Source organism: Carex rostrata, chromosome 24, assembly GCF_964058835.1.
Source record: "Carex rostrata chromosome 24, lpCarRost1.2, whole genome shotgun sequence".
Classification (NCBI taxonomy): Eukaryota; Viridiplantae; Streptophyta; class Magnoliopsida; order Poales; family Cyperaceae; genus Carex; species Carex rostrata.
In genome coordinates this window covers 3,831,816-3,850,102 of record NC_135941.1, presented here as the reverse complement: position 1 = coordinate 3,850,102, position 18,287 = coordinate 3,831,816, and the positions used below count along the sequence as shown (strand labels likewise).

General features: G+C 33.2%; 1 protein-coding gene and 1 long non-coding RNA gene across 2 annotated transcripts; both read right to left on the bottom strand.

The window, feature by feature from the left end:
- Positions 1-404: 404 nt before the first annotated feature.
- LOC144575510 (ammonium transporter 3 member 1) lies at positions 405-9,015 on the bottom strand. The gene is made up of 3 exons (XM_078325676.1): positions 8,310-9,015; positions 7,948-8,233; positions 405-1,117 (listed from the first exon to the last, which is right to left on the bottom strand). Exons 1-3 carry the CDS (start codon positions 8,943-8,945, stop codon positions 585-587), a joined length of 1,455 nt encoding a protein of 484 aa, XP_078181802.1. The 5' UTR covers positions 8,946-9,015; the 3' UTR covers positions 405-584.
- LOC144575511 (uncharacterized) lies at positions 2,983-7,937 on the bottom strand. Its single transcript, XR_013518456.1, has 2 exons — positions 3,701-7,937; positions 2,983-3,664 (listed from the first exon to the last, which is right to left on the bottom strand). It is a non-coding gene; the product is annotated as an uncharacterized LOC144575511 (long non-coding RNA).
- Positions 9,016-18,287: the final 9,272 nt, after the last annotated feature.

Below are 18,287 nucleotides of genomic sequence, written 5' to 3'. Positions count from 1 at the left end.
CTTTTGAACACTCCAAGTAGAACAGGCCAAATTAAATCCTGAGATCGATCGGGATAAATTCCAGCTGCTGGAACAGTATTGAGACTCCTGACAAGAAAGATACTGATACAACACATGGGAATTGCCTTAAGCAATAACCCTATTAGTTGCAGATTGTTTTTTTTCTTTCAACCTGTTTTTGTTTTAGGGTATATGTTTTTACTTTAGTTGTGTTTGTTTACTGTTACAGTTATTTGTAATTCAAACTCTTTCCTTTAAATGCATACCTACATGTTTTTCAAAAAAAAAAGAAGAAGAGAGAACTTAGTTTATGTATAATATTCATACAAAATTAATTAAGATTAAATGAAAAGACTGATCATTTTGCCCGTGATTTACTAATGGAGAGGATATAATTATGGGTATGTTTGCAAAAGGTCTCACCTACATTAAAAATTAACCACTTACATTGAATAATATAAATATGAAAAATACCAAACCGAGATAACTAATCCTATCCTGCCTGTTATAATTTCACAAATACACGAGGGACAAAAACCAAACCAACCCCAAAAAGAAATACATCCATGCCCTTTCTCATCAAATCAAACCATCTGTGTAACACCGCTCGGAATTTTGTTGTTGTCATGATGTGTCTCGTCATTGCTAGAATCCCATCCATGTTTAGTAGAATCATACTTCTCCCCATCTCCCCACAACGCATACGCCTCCTCACCGTGCACGGCATCATCGCCAATCGCCAAATCATCCTCAGACATCCTAAGCGGAATCACCAATCGAATCAATACACATATAATACTTGTCGCCACCAAATTCCATCCGATGATGAATAACGCACCGACTATCTGCCTCGCAAACTGATACCCGCCGACACCTCCGTAGAATCCGCCACGAGAATTGGTGACGGGCAAGAACAAGTTGGCGAGAGTGGGTTCCGTAAAAAGACCGGTGGTGGCCCCTCCCAAGAAACCCGCAACTGCGTGCGTATGAAAAACGCCGAGCGTGTCGTCTACTTGTTGTAGAATACGAGAGCGCTTGTGAACTATCATCATGGTGAACCAAGGGATGCTGCCTGAGAGCACACCCATCACAATTGCTGCCCAGCCTTGAACCAGCCCTGTAAACAAAATATTAAAAAGATTATATATTTGCTTGTCGTGTAGCTATGATTTTTAAATTAACTAATTATACGAGTGAGGGTACGATACTATGCATAGAATATACTGATCTGTACTATGAATTAAAATCTTTATTTTTAAAGTGAAAATATTTATCATGATCTCATATGAAAATGTATTTGTAGATTCAATATTATATTTTTCAGAATTTCTTTATTGTTTTTTAGATAAAATCACCTGATCTAAAGATTTTAGACCACTCAAAAGTAATAAATTTTAATCTATCTAAAAAATAATTTTCTTTTGAAAAATATAAATTTAGTCTGCAGAGTATATTTTCACAAGACAATTATGTTGAACAATAGAAAATATACTATGCAAAATATTAATTCGACAAGATTTTGAGTTCGTTGGCCCATTTAATAAGGGCTGAAAATTGACAGCTTAAATTTTATTTGTTTTGAACAGACAGGCCTAAAAATTGAAGCTCGGCCTGACTTGACATAAAATATTGGGCCCATCTGAGAATAAATCTGCTACAGCTACAAATGAGAATTTCTAGAATAAATTATTCTGAATAATGACCTAAATAAAATATGTTGTAATTTGTACTGCTCCCCTTCTAAACAGAATAAACAAATAATCAGACTGAAGCGGATATTATGAAGCAACAACATTTAAAAAAAAAAAAATTAAGACAATATTTAACTTTTTAAGCCTCTATCTATCAATTAGGGGTGTCAATGACACCCTTTTACCCGTTTATCCGATCCGTATCGGATCCGAAAACACGAGTAAGAATAAGATCTTTTTTTCGTTAACTTAACGGGTACAGTAAGGATAATGATTTTGTCCATTATCTTTACCCGTTTTCATATATGATAATTTTTAAAAATAAAATTATAGATATAGATATATATTTGTATGAATCTAATACATGATACAATAAAATTTTATATTTTATTCAATTTTATAATACAAATTAGTTGTATTTATTATTATATATTTCTTATTTAGAAAAAAAAAATTATCGAAAACACAAATCAAAATATTAATAGCATATTTTTATCTGTTTACCTGATCTGCCGATCCGTACCGTATTCAAAAAGATGGATAAAAGTAAAAAAAAATTATTATTATTATTATAACAGATACGGATATAAAAATGCCTAGCTGACACCTCAACTATCAATTAAGACCGCGCTATTCAATGATTCACTTTCCTAGTTAAATAGGATATATGCTGTGAATACGATGATACGGAAAGAGAATATCTATGTTAGAGTTAGGCTGGGGTGCTATGGATAGCATAGTGGCCTCTATGCTACGGCTCAATATTCGAGTTTTCAAAATCCAAACGGTCGATCCGAACCGTTCATCTTATTCTCCATATTAATATCTGCTTGGAGACCAAATTTTATAATTTTCTGAATTTTTTTACTATTTATTAAGCCACTTTGAAAATCACTAATCCAACGGTTTTACTGTTTTGTGCAGCCACCGTTGGATCAACAATTTTGTAAAATACTTAATAAATAGTAAAAAAATTCAGAAAAATGTAAAATTTGGTCTCCAAGCAGATATTAATATGGAGAATAAGATGAACGGTTCGAATCGACCGTTTGAATTTTAAAAACTCGAATATTGAGTCATAGCATAGAGGCAACTATGCTATCAATAGCATAGAGGCCACTATGCTATCCATAGCACCCAGCCTAACTCATCTATGTTATATAACTATCAGTGGATTCTTTTCTTCTAATAATTAAGGGAAGAAATCAAATAGCAGTCAACCAAATTTCCGATCGAGTCAAAGTTCCAAATCAGTAGTGCTAAATAGGTGCGTATCCTTTTTCTCCAGGAAGTCAAGATTGGCGACTTGCACTAAATATGCAAAGCATGGTGATTTGAGATCTCTCTTTAATGGTATGGCCAGCAAATTAAAGACTCCATTCCCTTTAAGTCTACTTTCGTTCACTTTCACCTTTGCTTTACTTTTTGGTTTAGAAAATATCTTTGTAGTTCTACACTGACCGACTTTTGTATCTCGTCAAAATGTTGCTTTTGTTAAGCATTTATTAATATCACTCGTGCATATTGTTCTTTTATAAAAAAAAATAAAAAATAAAAAAAATCACCGGCCCCGTGACTCGAGTTGCTTTTCTGCCTTCATTTATACGGAACAATTCTAACACATTTTTTTTTTCAATCTCCAATCTAAATTTTCCAGTTTTGCCACTGTAAATTGATTCAATAATACACATATATCATTTTTTTTAATTTTGAAAGAAAAACATATTCAATATATGTCTCTTGTTCTTGTAGAATTTTGTCACCTAATTTTTATTAGAAATATATATCAGTCTATTTACATATATATAAGATTATTTGTTAAATTACAGTACTATAACATATTATCTTATCAAGGAGACAAGGACCATGTTTCATTTGGTTAATAGGCAAAATTGAATAAGACAAGTAGATCCCTAGATTCAATTAATGCTTGTAAAAAGAAACCTAGGTTTCGATTTGGAATCATTAGAAGACTTCAATTTTTTTCTCAAAAAAAAAAAAAAGAAGACTTCAATTTTAGATTGGAGGTCGACTTCTACAACACGATGACAGTTGGCCTCATTTATGACAAATACATAATTACGTTTATTCTTGGTTTCAAATCAATATCATTTGGATTCATTAGAATACTTTTGTTCAAGACTTGTAAGTCATTGACGTGGACATTCACACGCACTGAGACTATGAGAGTTGGATTCATTAATTACAAAAACGTACAGAAATAATTTAAATCTATAGCATTAAATATATTTTTTTAATATAACACAAATATCGTCACTTACATAATTTCTATGCTTAGGTAAATAGTAAATACTAATAATATTTATGTGCTGAAGTAAAATGATGTTATTGACAACGTTTCTCACCATGTTGTTTCAATTTTTTTTTAGTAATGTTTGTTTTAGCTTCGCTCTTTTCGTCCATAGCAAAAAAAAAAAATTCCAACAAATAGAGATGGAATTAAAAATTTTTGACAAGGGTTAAAATTAAAATACAAAATGCAGTAAGAATTCAGGTTCTCTCAATTATAAAATAGAGTTTTAACCAATATGCTACAAGTAAATATTTGATATTTATTGAGGACAGATGAAGAATCAAGTAATAGAGTGTTTTAAGAGTGTAAATAAGTAAGATTTTATGAGAATAAAAGAATTAAATCTGAAAATAAAAATTATTTAACTCGTTGTAAATACGTATTTTATTAATGAAATCGTTACTAAATATTTAAAGTCATTGATCTTTAAAAAAAAAATTGTTAATGACAACATTTTTGTTATGAGCTGACGATTTGATGTTCATAAATTTAATTTCTTTTTTCCTTCAAATATTAAGGATAAAAAAATCGGCTGCAAGTCCGAAGAAGTCCCTCATATGCAAAACATAACCAAATATATGCCGAATCATTTTTCCACGCCATATGACAAAATCCCATTTTATCATATGAAATAATTTTAAAAAGTGCAAATTTCGCTCCATCAATTCGATTTGTTAATCTTATTTTACACTATAATTAAGCAATGCTTAAAAGTTTGAGTGAGTCTATGGTACTATGCATATCACGGGTTGGTATGTGCTACGGCTAAATATTCGAGTTTTCAAAATTCTAATGGTCGATCCAAACCGTTCATCTTGTTCTCCATATTAATATGTGTTTGGAGACCAAATTTTACATTTTTTGAAATTTTTTTACTATTGTTTTAGATATTTAGAAAATCACTTGATCTGAAAATTCTGGACCATCCAAAAACAGTGATTTTCAATAAATCTAAAAAAATAGTAAAAAATTTCAAAAAATATAAAATTTGGTTTCCAAACACATATTAATATGGAGAACAAGATGAACGGTTCGGATCGACCGTTAGAATTTTGAAAAGTCAAATATTGAGCCGTATTATGGGCCAAATCGTAATATGCATAGTACCATAGACTCACTCTAAAAGTTTTATAAAAATATCCCTAAATCATATAATTTCGTGTGTCTGCTTATGCTTTAAATCAATTTGGGGTGTATTTATGATTCTAATTAAGAAGATAAAAAATGAATGATAATATTCAAACTATGTCCGTTACACGCTCATAAGTTTATTTCTGGAGAAAAAAAAAACTAATACGTCAATTATGACTATAACGCATAAACTTTATTGTCAAATGTATTTACAACATGTTGTGTGTGTATCTTCCATTTCCGGAGATAAGATTTTTAACTAATGTTGTCAACTAAAAGAAATTTATTAATATTTTTGAAAAAAAAAAATAGTAAATTCAAATTACCCAATCATTCTTCATTAGACTCCACCACTACTATGTCTATTACTTGCACGTATAGTAGTTGAATCCACTCATCCTTTTTTGAATTCGTTACTGTTTTTTTAACTAGTATATGACCTGTAAGCATAGTACTTTGATAATATAATAAATATTAAGTAGTAAAGATGTCGTGTGTGAAAGTGCATAAGTGTTATATGCAACAACAAGTTGCAATAAAAATATTTGTGTAGTAATAAAATTATATTTTAAGAATGAGTCCTCTCTATTCAACAAATCAACAATTAATGTTATATTGGGTACATTGTTTGACTTTTTCTTTCCCTCATAAAAGTTAAAATGTAAAATCATTAATGTCACCCTTAAAGCAAGTAATTGAAGTAATTTAATGTACAATGATACTCTTTTATTCGTTTATTCGATTTTTATCGTATGCAAAAAAAAAAAGTAAAATAAGATTTTTTTTTTCATTATCATAACAAAGAAAGTTACAAGTAAAATATATTTCTTATATATATATAGAGAGAGAAGGAATCGGATGACACCCTTTTTTGGTGACATCGGATGACATCATGCATTTTTAAAGTCCAAACGGTCGATCCAAACCGTTCAACTTGATGGATATGTTAAAATGTGCTTGCAGATCAAATTTTATATTTTTCTGAATTTTTTTACTATTTATTAAGATGGGTACAAAAATTCAACGGTCTGAATATAGCGATTTTGTTAAATACTTAATAAATAGTAAAAAAATTCCAAAAAATGTGAAATTTAATCTGCAAGGACATTTTAACATATCCATCAAGTTGAACGGTTTGGATCGACCGTTTGGACTTTAAAAACTTTGAAAATGCACGATATTATTCAATGTCACCAAAAAAGGGTGTCATCCGATCCCTCCTCATATATATATATATATACATATTTGTTTGAAGATGATATATAGATACATATTTTGGTGATATATACAATTTAATTGTATTCATTATTAATATTTTCTTTCTTTTTATTTTGAAAACTATTTTATCGAAATCACAAATTAAGATGTCAATGATATTTTTTTTATTAGTTTATCTTACTTGTATTATATTTGAAAATATGTATAAAAATAAAAAATTATCATTAACTTATCGAACACGAATAAGGAGTGAAAGTTTTTTTCGTTTTCATAACAAATACAGCTATCTAATCCGTATCAAAGTTGGATGCTACCCTTAACAGTCATGGAATCCTAGAATTTTATTAATTTAATTAGATCCATGACTAAGAGCCTTCCTCATCTGATTCGTTCCCTTAAAATATAAAGTGTTTATTATTGTTATTTGTTAGTTATTCATTGGGCAGCAGATAAAGACAAATTATTAGTTCTTAAAATGTTCGGTAATATCATCTTCAAAGAAAAAAAATATATAGTTTTTTTTTTTTGGGGTAATAATAAATTACCAAGTGTATTGTTGATAACCAGACGTTGACGTTCGGGACAAATTTATTTTGTTGACCATCAGAAAAGAACAAAATAGATGACATCATGAATGCTTGGTTTGGTACTTTTCCCCAAATAAAATTAAAAAGGAATCTTTCCCAGGAAAATAGAAAATACCCACAAAGCAAATGAAGATATTTGAAATAATAAAAATCTTCTATTTAAATAAATCGTAAATAATTAACTAGCTAGTTCATCAATCATACATATTATACGTGCGTACTTTCAAAAAAAAAAAATTATTTCAATATATTTGTATTTTTATAGAAAGTTAATTTTTCCTGATGATAATTAGAGGCATGTTTAAAATATGAGATATTTAAAAGATTATGAAAGAGTCAACAGAGTGACGGTTGGTTGGGGGAATACTTTGGGTGCAAGTGTAGAATCTAATTAATTATCACATTTGAAGATTCTAGTCAATTTTTCCGGCCAAGGGTCATTATGGTCTCCAAGTTACACCACATAAGGTAATTAATAAAGTTATTATTACCCTTCGTTCTCTTCTATTAAAAGTTAAAACCATATAATTATAGCCCACTCTGTTTCTTACCGAGGAAATTTACCACTGTTTTCAACTACGGTGCTCTAACTAGTTACTAATTTTTATGTGAATTTACTAGTGCATCAATTTTATACACAGCTTCTTTGGAAAATGATGTAATAAATGGTGGAGTAAATAAAGTTTATAATTACAACAATTTCGTCGAACGAAAATTCCTCTGTTTTTTTCTCTCTTTGAAAGTGAACTTGTATGACGATTGTTGTTACTTGTCTATGTATCTTACATAAATTTGTTATATCATTTCAAATATTTGTTGGACATGAATTTGCTAGCGAAAACATTAATTGAAAATGTTTCTAGAAAGGCGCCGTATGAACTTAAACCTAACCTAAAATCCTTTTAAACAGTCAAACATTGAACCGGACTGTTTAGACAAGTCAGTCAACTGACAACATTTTAGATTTCAAATTCTTCAAAATAAATAAAATTATATATGTACATACCAGCCCCAGGTGTGATGCAAACAAGGCCGGTGATCATGCCTTGGACGGCTCCGATCACCGATGGCTTCTTGAAGTAGATCACGTCGAGGCACGTCCAGACCAACAAACTCGTCGCCGCGCAGATGTTTGTGTTGAGCACTGCCAGTGATGAGTCGATGTTGGCCGAGTACGGGTCTCCTCCGTTGAACCCGGCCCAGCCCATCCACAGCAATCCTGCACCCGTTAACATCAGTAGAACGTTGTTCGGAGGAAACCTCTCCCTGTCCTTGGTCGATCTCGGCCCCACCTAATTGACCGGCGAAATTTATTAATTATGTTATAACATGATATGTTATAGACAAGTTGTGTAATTAATTATGTACCCAATAAGCAGCAGTGAAACCGGCAATTCCGGATGACAAGTGAATGACGTAGCCACCGGAGTAGTCGATGACACCCCATTGGAAGAGAAAACCACCGCCCCAAAGAGAGAAGGCACCGATGGTGTAAGAGAAGGTTAACCAGAGAGGGACAAAGAGCATCCACGCCTTGATGTTCATCCGACCCAATAGTGAACCCGCTAAGAGAATGAGCGTTATGGCGGCGAAATTGCATTGGAAGTACACCATCGAAGCCATCGGGTAGTAAGGTTCAATCTCGACCGTCTCAACGGTGACTCCATCCTTGTAGTAGTGTGTAGAGGCCGGTAAAGCAGCTTGTTTGATGAGGAACTTTTGCCCGAGGGCAGGCTTCGCCTTGCCCCAGAAAGGGAGGAGCTTTTCGCCGAAGGACATGTTGTATGCCCAAGTGACCCAACATAACCACACGGCTGCGAAGGCATATAGAGCCATGAAGGCCGAGTTGACGGCCCATTTCTTTTTTACGATGCTGCCGTAGAGAATGACAAGGCCGGGGACACTTTGAAGGCCGACGAGTGTGGCTGAGATCATCTGCCATGCGTTGTCTCCTTTGTTTAGCCAGTCGGGCACGGACGCTGATAAGTTCCGGTAGGCAGACATGGTTGGTTTTCCGGTGAGACACCAGGGGGGGGGAGGGGGGGATGGGATTGTTATGTTGCAGCAGAGAAGTGGAGAACTGGTATATATAGAGTTGGTTGTTGGAAAGTGTGAGTGTTGTTTCTTTTTTCTTTACAGGGTTTGATCTTAAAGAAAGAATTGCTCTGCCTTGGGTAAATGACTGGTGAAGTGATAAACCAAACAATGTCTCGTTTATTTACATTATGCAGATTAACCCTCCATGGTTTCCGTAAAATGCCCGGCCTGTTCCCCAAAATTTAGTTTTCCTCACATGAGATGAGAGTAATAGCGTATATCAAAATTTGAATGGGGATAGTGTTTGGTAAACCATCCGGGAAAAACCCGGGCACGGGAACGGGTAGACACGGTCACGGGCACACGGGTACAACGGGCCGGGCATCACGGGTTTTTTTTTTCAAAAATCCTGCCCTGTCCGTTTAATACCCGTGCCCGTCACGAGTTCGGGGGCAGGACGGTCCGGGTAAGGGGGCCGGGCGGTCCGGTCCGGTCCGGGTTTTTTTTTTCCTATTTTTTTTTTCTTTTTTTTTTCTTTAAAAACCAATAAATTGTAAATCCAAATTCATACCAATTAAAATTCATTTGACATGGTTGTATATTTGAACTCGATAATTTTTGTTATAATCAAATATAAATAAAAAATTTCTTTTTTTTATTGAAATATAAATAAATTATAAATTCAAATTCATTGAAACATATGTAAATTATAAATCCAAAAAAAAAAAGGAATGTACTCATGCAATTAATTTTTTTTATTATTTTTAGTGTTTAAAAAAATATATGAAATTAATTTATGAGATGGATCAAATAAAAATTAATATTCTTGTCAATATGACGTTTTGAAAGTAATTTCATTAAAATATATGAAATTATCATATATCTATTAAATTACAAATGAAATTGTCATTTAAATTATATATTTTAGTCACTTTATATAAAATAAATTTATGCATGTCTAATCTAATTAGTTTAAAATATTATTTTTTATGTGAAAATGTATTGGTTTGGAGGGAATTTTAAAAAAAATTGAAATTTGAAAAAAACGGATACGGGTTCACGGGCACGGACTCACGAGTATGGGTTAACGGGTACGGCGGTCCGGATATGCACAGGTTTTTTTTCGAAAAATTGAATCTGGCCCGTTTAATACCCGTGCCCGTGTACCCGTGCATACCCGTGGCACGGGCACGGACACAGGCAGACCGGTCCGGATTGAGCCCCTGGGGACATTTACCACTGTCTAAATGGGGACGACCGGACGCCAGCTCAAAACGGTTCAATTCACATCAAAAATCGTGCCAATAGTTTTGGGAGATAAATCTGCTGTTATTCCTTGCGAATAACAGGAACTATGTTATTCCGATCCCAACGCTTGATTTCGTTTAGATCCGTGCATAAAAAAATTACTTTTTTAAAATTTGTGTATGAAAAAATTTAAACAGTTGAGATCAAAATAAAAAATTCTTATTATTTCCAAAAAATACCACAGATTTATTTCCGTTTTAAAATATATGAAAATTAATCCGAATTTTTTATAAATATCCAAAAAAATAATTAAATTTCAAAAAAATAACCAAAGTTGGGGTAGATTTCGAAATCTAGCCAAACCGCAAAATTTTTTTGCGGTAATTCAGTCTAAAACCGCAAAAAGAAATTGCGATTTTAGAATTCTAAAAGCACGGTTTAAAAAAACAAACACAAATTTTTTTTGCAGTTTTAGAATTCTAAAACTAGCTGTCTAAAAAAACAAAAAAACAAAAAAAAATTTTAAGGTTTCAATTTTTTTTCATTTTTCAGATTTTTTTTATTTAAATAGAAATATTTATAATTTATTTATTTTTTGTATTGAAATATTAGAAATATTGAATATATTTCTTTGAAAATAGACGAAATACTATATAATTTGATTTATTAGAAAGACTGTTACAAATAATCCAAATCAACATTTTTTGTGCCGAATTTTTTGCGATTGTAAGAAAAATTAATATATTTCCTTATGTGTTATTGGAAAAAAAAAATGCCTGGATTCTCAGTTATTGATCCCGGTTCAAAAGTCACTTCTAAGTAAGTACAGCAAATATTGTCATCCTTCTAGTGCATTTAATTTCTAAAAAAATGTATCTATTTTTGAAAAAAAACAAAAAATTTAAGTTATTTAATGATTGTGATTAAAAAGAATTCTCAAAATAGATACAATTTTTTATAAATTAAATATACTTGAAGGATCACAATATTTTATGTATTACCTAGAAGTGACTTTTAAACTGGGATCAATAACTCAGAATTCAAGCATTTTTATTTTTTTTCTAATAACTCATAAATAAATATATTAATTTTTCTTGAAGCCACAAAAAAGCCTGCACTTAAAATGTGGATCCGGGTTATTTGTAGCAGTCTTTCTAATAAATCAAATTATATAGTATTACATCTATTTTCAAAGAAATATATTAAATATTTCTAATATTTCAGTACAAAAAAAAAATAAATAAATAAATAAATTATAAATATTTCTATTTAAATAAAAAATCTGAAAAATGAAAAAAAAAAATTGAAACCGCAAAAAAAATTTGCGGCTTTTTTTTTGTTTTGAAATTTTAAAACCACAAAAAAAATTGCGGTTTTTTTTTTTAAATGTGGTTTTGGAATTCTAAAACCGTAAAAAAAAAATTACGGTTTTAGACAGAATTACAGCAAAAAAATTTTGCGGTTTGGGTTTATTTTGAAATCTTGCACAACTTTGGTTAGTTTTTGAAATTTAATTATTTTTTTAGATATTTATAAAAAAAAATTGGCAAATCAAATGCTCATGAATAATAAATCAGATTTAGTTTGATGCTCATCGAACCGACACCCACTCCATCAAAAACTATGATCAAATTTTGGTTATCACAAGCCGCAGCGAAAAAGAAAGCTAAAAAGTACGATTGTGAAATTTACTTATCTAAAAGTTTAACATTTTGAAAATCTCTTATTTAATTAGTTGTTCTTAAATTCTTTTATCACCAACAATATGCTGAACGTTGGATTAATTAATTATGTTCCTTTCTTTCTTTCCACTATCATCGGATCTAAAGTGTAATAAACTAGCTAATAACTAGCTGTGAACATGCAAGATGCAATTAACAAATAATTAATAGCAGATGGATAAGATTTATAATTAATGTCACATCATCAACATTAATTATCAACTATTATATTCTATTATCACTTTGTATTATGATCGAAATATTCATATTTTGAGTAGAACTAGGGTGTTTTTTAGCTTACTAATAGTGAACTTAATGGTGAGTTTAACTCTAAATCTATTGAATTGACTTCAAACGACGAACTCTAACCGTTAAAACTGATCTATTTTATGGGCAATACATTTATATGCAAAATTTATAGATTTTCGAATTATTTTAGTATAAGTCATGTGGCTGAAAAAATAAGAAGATTATAAATTAGTTTTAATGCGTTCATTTTTCATTATTTTTTTACCATTTAACTTTATGCTAAATTAATTCGAAAAGTTATAAATTTTACATTTAAATACATCATTCGTGAAGTATATCAATGTTAATTGTTTGAATTTATTGTTTGAAGTTAATTCAATATGCTTTGAAGTTAAACTCACCAAGAAGTTTGGTGAGATTAAGAACATCATAATTAAGAACTCACCCAGAGATTTTGAAGTCAAGTCAGCATGTTTCTGTTTGTCTATAGGAACGGTTAACCGTGTTTTTTGGAATTATATAAGTTTGTAGAAGTCAAGTCAGTACGGATAAAACAATAATTTATTTACACCAAAATTTACTTGACTGCAAGATTCTTTTATAAAAGTTCTTTTTTTTTTCTGAAAAAGAAAATATATTTTCGATCCGAGGGATAATCCTAGTCAAGATATATTTTATGTTAGCCATTTAACTATCTGTTAATTTTTTATTACAATAGAATACAACAACCTTTTTTTTATAAAATTTTATCATTTATCATTCTATTTCATCTATTACAGGAAAAAATATATAGCTTTTGCTCTTGATATGTTCAACTTAATAAAAGAAAAAAAGTTCAACGTTTGACCGATTTTTTTATTAATGCCCTCAATTAAATAAAAAATTCCACATATGCCTTCGATTTTTCAAATTTTTGAAATATGCTTCAACCACCACACTATGTGGTGGGTGTAAATAAAATGACTGAGAACAATAATAGTGCCGATTTTTTTATTTTTATCCAAAATTAATATTAAATTTCAGAAAATATCCAATTGGGGTGTTAATTTTCAGAAATACCCATTCCGGAAAAAAAATTTCCAGAACCAAACCCTAAATCCGGAAAAAAAAAATTCCGAAATCTTAATTTCTGTTTCCGGAAAAAAAATTCCGGAATGGGAATCCGGAAAAAAAATTTCCGAAAAGGCAATTAAAATTTCGGAAATTTTTTTTCCGGAATCGCGGTGAATTTGATTATAAAAACCACCGAGTGTCTGTCTCTCGTTCACTCAACGCTCTCGTTCATTCAGCGCATTCGCTCTCTCACAGTAAGTTTAATTTTAATTATTTATAATTTAAATATATAATTATTTAATTTTAATTTATTTAAAATTATAAGTATTTATTTTTTAATTATTTGAATTTATAATTTAAATATATAATTATTTAATTTATTTAAAATTAGAAGTATTTAATTTTTAATTGCTTAAATATATAATTATTTAATTTTAATTTTTTTAAATTTACAAGTATTTAATTTTTAATTACTTAAATATATCTTTATTTAATTTTAAATTATTTAAATTTTGAATATTGTCGTCTTAATTAAAAAAAATTCAGAATGGTGTACAATAATTGTATTAATTTTATTAATTCTAAAATTATTTAGAATTGTTGTAGGAACCTTTTCCTTTTCGGATCCCTTACGGAGTTTTGACTGTCTGATCGATCGGTTCTTACATTGAGGTAATTTTATTTTCTTTATGTTATTTTTTATTTAATTTATAATTAATTAGTTTATTCCAAAATGATTTTTTTTATAATATTGTACAGAAAATTTAGAATTTTTTACAACCTTCCAAAATGGTTTAGAGTAATTAAAAAAAAATCCAAAATATTTTAGAATGTTGCCCTATTAATTTATGAAATTCCAAAATAGTGTAGAATAATTATAGAATATTCAAAATTGTTTAGAAAATTTTTATTAATTGCAGCACAATTTTTAATTACTTATATGAGATTATTTTTGAAATTGCCAGACAAATCGAAATTAAAAATGACAACTATTTGCGTGAAAATTTATATTGGAGGGAAAATCCAATACAATGATGACGGGGTCTATTATAGTACCCTAGCTAAATACTCATTACCGCTAACCGTGAACCACAGTTTTGATTATCTTCTGAATGAGATTTATAAATTAGTTGGGTACAATTCTAGCCATGCAAATCTGGAAATCCAGGCCAAGTTTAACATGTCCACCGATGGCCAACGTGACTACCAATTAGTACCGGTAATGAACCAACAATCATTCGAAATGATTTTAGGAATTGTGTCGTCTTTTCCGCAAAGGTTACCGGTTCTGGAGTTATAAGTAGAATTGGAACCGAACTATACCAGTCATATACCTGAACCTCGATCCCGACCCAGTACCAGTCGGAATGCTGTGGATCCCGATCCAATACCAGTTAGATCCCGACCTAGCACCGGTCGATACTCTGTGGATGGATCAATGAGACCCCGGCCCAGTATCGGTAGCAACTCTGTGGATCAACCAGTTATAGCCCGACCCAGTACCAGTCAGAATCCTGTGGATCAAGACCCAATACCAGTTAGATCCCGACCTAGTACCGGTTGGCACTCTGTGGATATACTAATGAGATCTCGACCCAGTTCCAGTGTGGTCCGCAGACATGTACGTGATTATTCGCATGTACCTGTGGATGGAATTGATTCTGATAGTTTGGCGAGTGGAGATGAGATGCTCTCCGGTGAGTCGTCGGGTTCGAATGATGATATCGGACAGCCCAACCAGTCACAACCACAGTCCCGTCAAATGCAATCCCGTCAATCACAGTACCCAATAACTGGTCGGGAAAATATGACACATCTGGTTGACAGTTTCAATGACATATCCGGTTTTCGGCCTGCAGATGTTGATTTTTTCGCCAGCTCAAAAAAAACATTCGATAATCCATTGGCTAAGGGTGTAGTTTATGAGTCAAAAACGTCTCTAAGGATAGCAATCAATGAGTTTCATCTTGAAAATAATTGTGAGTGCAAGGTTCTTAGAAGCGAACGTAGACGTTATGAGGTGGTGTGCAGAGATGCTTTTTGTAAATTTAAGGTGTGCGCGAAGCAGAACGGTCTTTCAGAATCTTGGATTATTACCAAACAAGCACTTCTCCATACGTGCACAGTATCGGCAACACGTACTGATCATTGTCAGCTTACAGCAGGGATGGTTGCCCTTGCGATTGATAAGACCATTAGAAGGGATGTATGCTCTTCTATAAATCATATTCGAGATATCATCATGATGAAATATGATAAGGTAACCCCCAAGTACAACAAATTATGGAGAGGCCGTGAGCTTGCTATTGCAAATCTATTTGGGAGTTGGGAGAGCTCGTACAACTTGCTTATCCTACTATTGGAAGCCATCAAGAGAAACAATCCAAGAACTAAGTATTGTGTGATGTCGACCCCGATTGAGAAAGAAACTGATAGGTACTTCCACAGAGCGGCATGGGCATTTGGAGCGTGTATTGTGTTATCACATTATTAGACCTATCATTTCGACTTGTTTCCATACGAAAAATCTATATTTTGAACCAACAAAGGGTACATTTTACATTGAATATCCATAGAATGTGGTACTGCTAAGTTTTGGTTCTTACTTTGCAGGAATCAGGCGAAATTGGGCAAAATCAGGCAATTGGTAGACTTCAGGAAGCTCTGATGCGACTCGCATTCACCTGGTGCGAGTCGCATCCAAGCCCAAAGCGACCTGCGATGCGACCCTCACTGCTCTCTCCTGAAGACCATCTGATGCGAGTCGCATCCACCTGATGCGAGTCGCATCAACTGTTGCCGCCCAGTTCAAATTAAATCTGACAAGCCCAAAGTCAACTCTGTTGCCTATATAAGGAGGTCCTATGCCAGAATTCAGAAGGCTTTTTCCCCCTCTACATTCCAGAACACAAAAAGAGCGAAGATCAAGAGAGAAGAAGGAGATTGGAGCTTGCTTGAAGAAGAGGAGAAGAAGAGAAGATTGCAAGATCCTCTCCAATCCACCTTGGATCTTCGAGCTCCATTATGATCTGCCTATTCTCTCTCTCTTTCATGTTTACTTTTGTTATGCTTGAGTAGATCCCTGTTTCTTAGGGTTAAGATGTAATCTCCAAACCTTTTCTTTGAGTTGAATGATGTTTTGATCTAATGTTGAACTTGTGTGATTGTTGTTTGAGTATTCATTGTTTGCTTGATTGTGATTTCTTGATTGATTCTTGATTGTCTACTGTTAGATGTCTATAGCATCTCTTCTAGTAATTAGGCCTTGATGTATCTTGCAATTGTAATTGAGCACTTGAAGTAGATCTAAGATCAATAGTAACCGAGAGGTGAAATTTCTATTATCGAGAGGTTATAGATACTTCTAGTTAACCAGACAATCAATCTAGGTTAGATACCAGTAGGCGAGAGCCACAGGTCGAAGCCTCGCACAAGAAATCAACTTAGATACGAACTCATGTCAGCTCTGCTCGAGGGCCATGCGACCCGCATCAGAGATGATGCGAGTCGCATCACACAGGTCGCATCAGAGATGATGCGAGTTGTATGATAGGTCCAGAGAAGGAAAAGTTTGGAGATGAAGTCTGAAACCCTAAGAACACATTTTATAATTGATTCAAAACCAAATCTTTTAATCGCTTTCATTTACCTTTAATTGAATTGTCTTTTGAAATTTAGAAATTGAAACAAATCAAACCCAATTCTTCAAACTTCTAGTACCTAACTTGGATTTGTGAAAGTCTAGAATTGAGTTTAACCGTCCCTGAGGATCGATACCTTATTTTACTACACGGATAGGATTGTACACTTGCAATCCTAGACGTGAGTGGATTCAAGGTTTAAAACAAGTACAATTAGTTGTATTTGGAACTTTGTAAGCACACTCTGAGAAGCGAACAAGTTTTGGCGCCGTTGCCGGGGACGGCTATCAATTCCTTTCTAGATTTACACTTTTCTTAGTTAATCTAGATTTTAGTTTGTATCTTTTCTTTTGCTTTACTTCTTTATCACTAAAAAAAAAAAAAACTGGCTTTCATCCCCCCTACTGCAGGTAAATACAAGCTGACTTACCAACTGAGGAGCAGAGGACCACTCTTCGACGAAACACCTCCAGAAGACACAGTCCCTGCTCAGACATCGACTGAAGCGACCCGCACAGAGGTTGACGCGACTCGCATCACAACCGAAGCGACTCGCATCACAGAGACAATGTCAGAACATCCGAGCAGGGAGGACAGGGATGCAGAAAGAAATAGAGAGCGAGAAGACTTGACTGACCAGTCTGACGACGACATGGATGTCTTCATGCCAAGGACCTTGCGAGAGTTCAATGTACCAAGGGCTGGAGATGTGAGAGGTGCAATCCGGCTGCCGCGCATTCCAGGACAACAACCCAACTTCAATCCGGGAGTTGTCAACATGGTGCAGCAGAACACCTTTCATGGACTCGACCACGAAGACCCGCACTCTCATCTCCAAGCATTCCTCGAGTGCATCACGACCATCAAAACCAACGGTGAGAATGCTGATTACACCAAGCTTGCTCTATTTCCTTTCACTCTTAGGGACAAAGCAAAGAAATGGTTAGGATCTTTACCTAGGGACTCAGTTTTGACTTGGAGGGAATTGTCCAAATTGTTTCTGACCAGATTTTTCCCTCATAAACGAACTGCCAAGGTAAGACATGACCTGACCAGCTTTAGTCAAATTTTTGATGAACCCCTGAATGAGGCATGGAAAAGGTTTAGAGAATTGCAATACTCTTGTCCACACCACGGTATACCGGACTGGCTCTTGATCCAAACGTTTTATGACGGCTTGAACGAAAGCACTCGTGCTTACGTCGACGCTGTTGCTGGAGGCGCACTGATGTCAAGGGAGCCTTTAGAGGCTATGAACTTGATAGACAGCATGGCGCAGAACCAGCAATGGTCCGGCCGTGACAACTCACGACGACGAGGAGGCCAAGGAGGTAGCCAAGGAGGTGGCAAGTACGAGGTGGATCACATCACGGCTCTCACCGCTAAGATGGACGCCA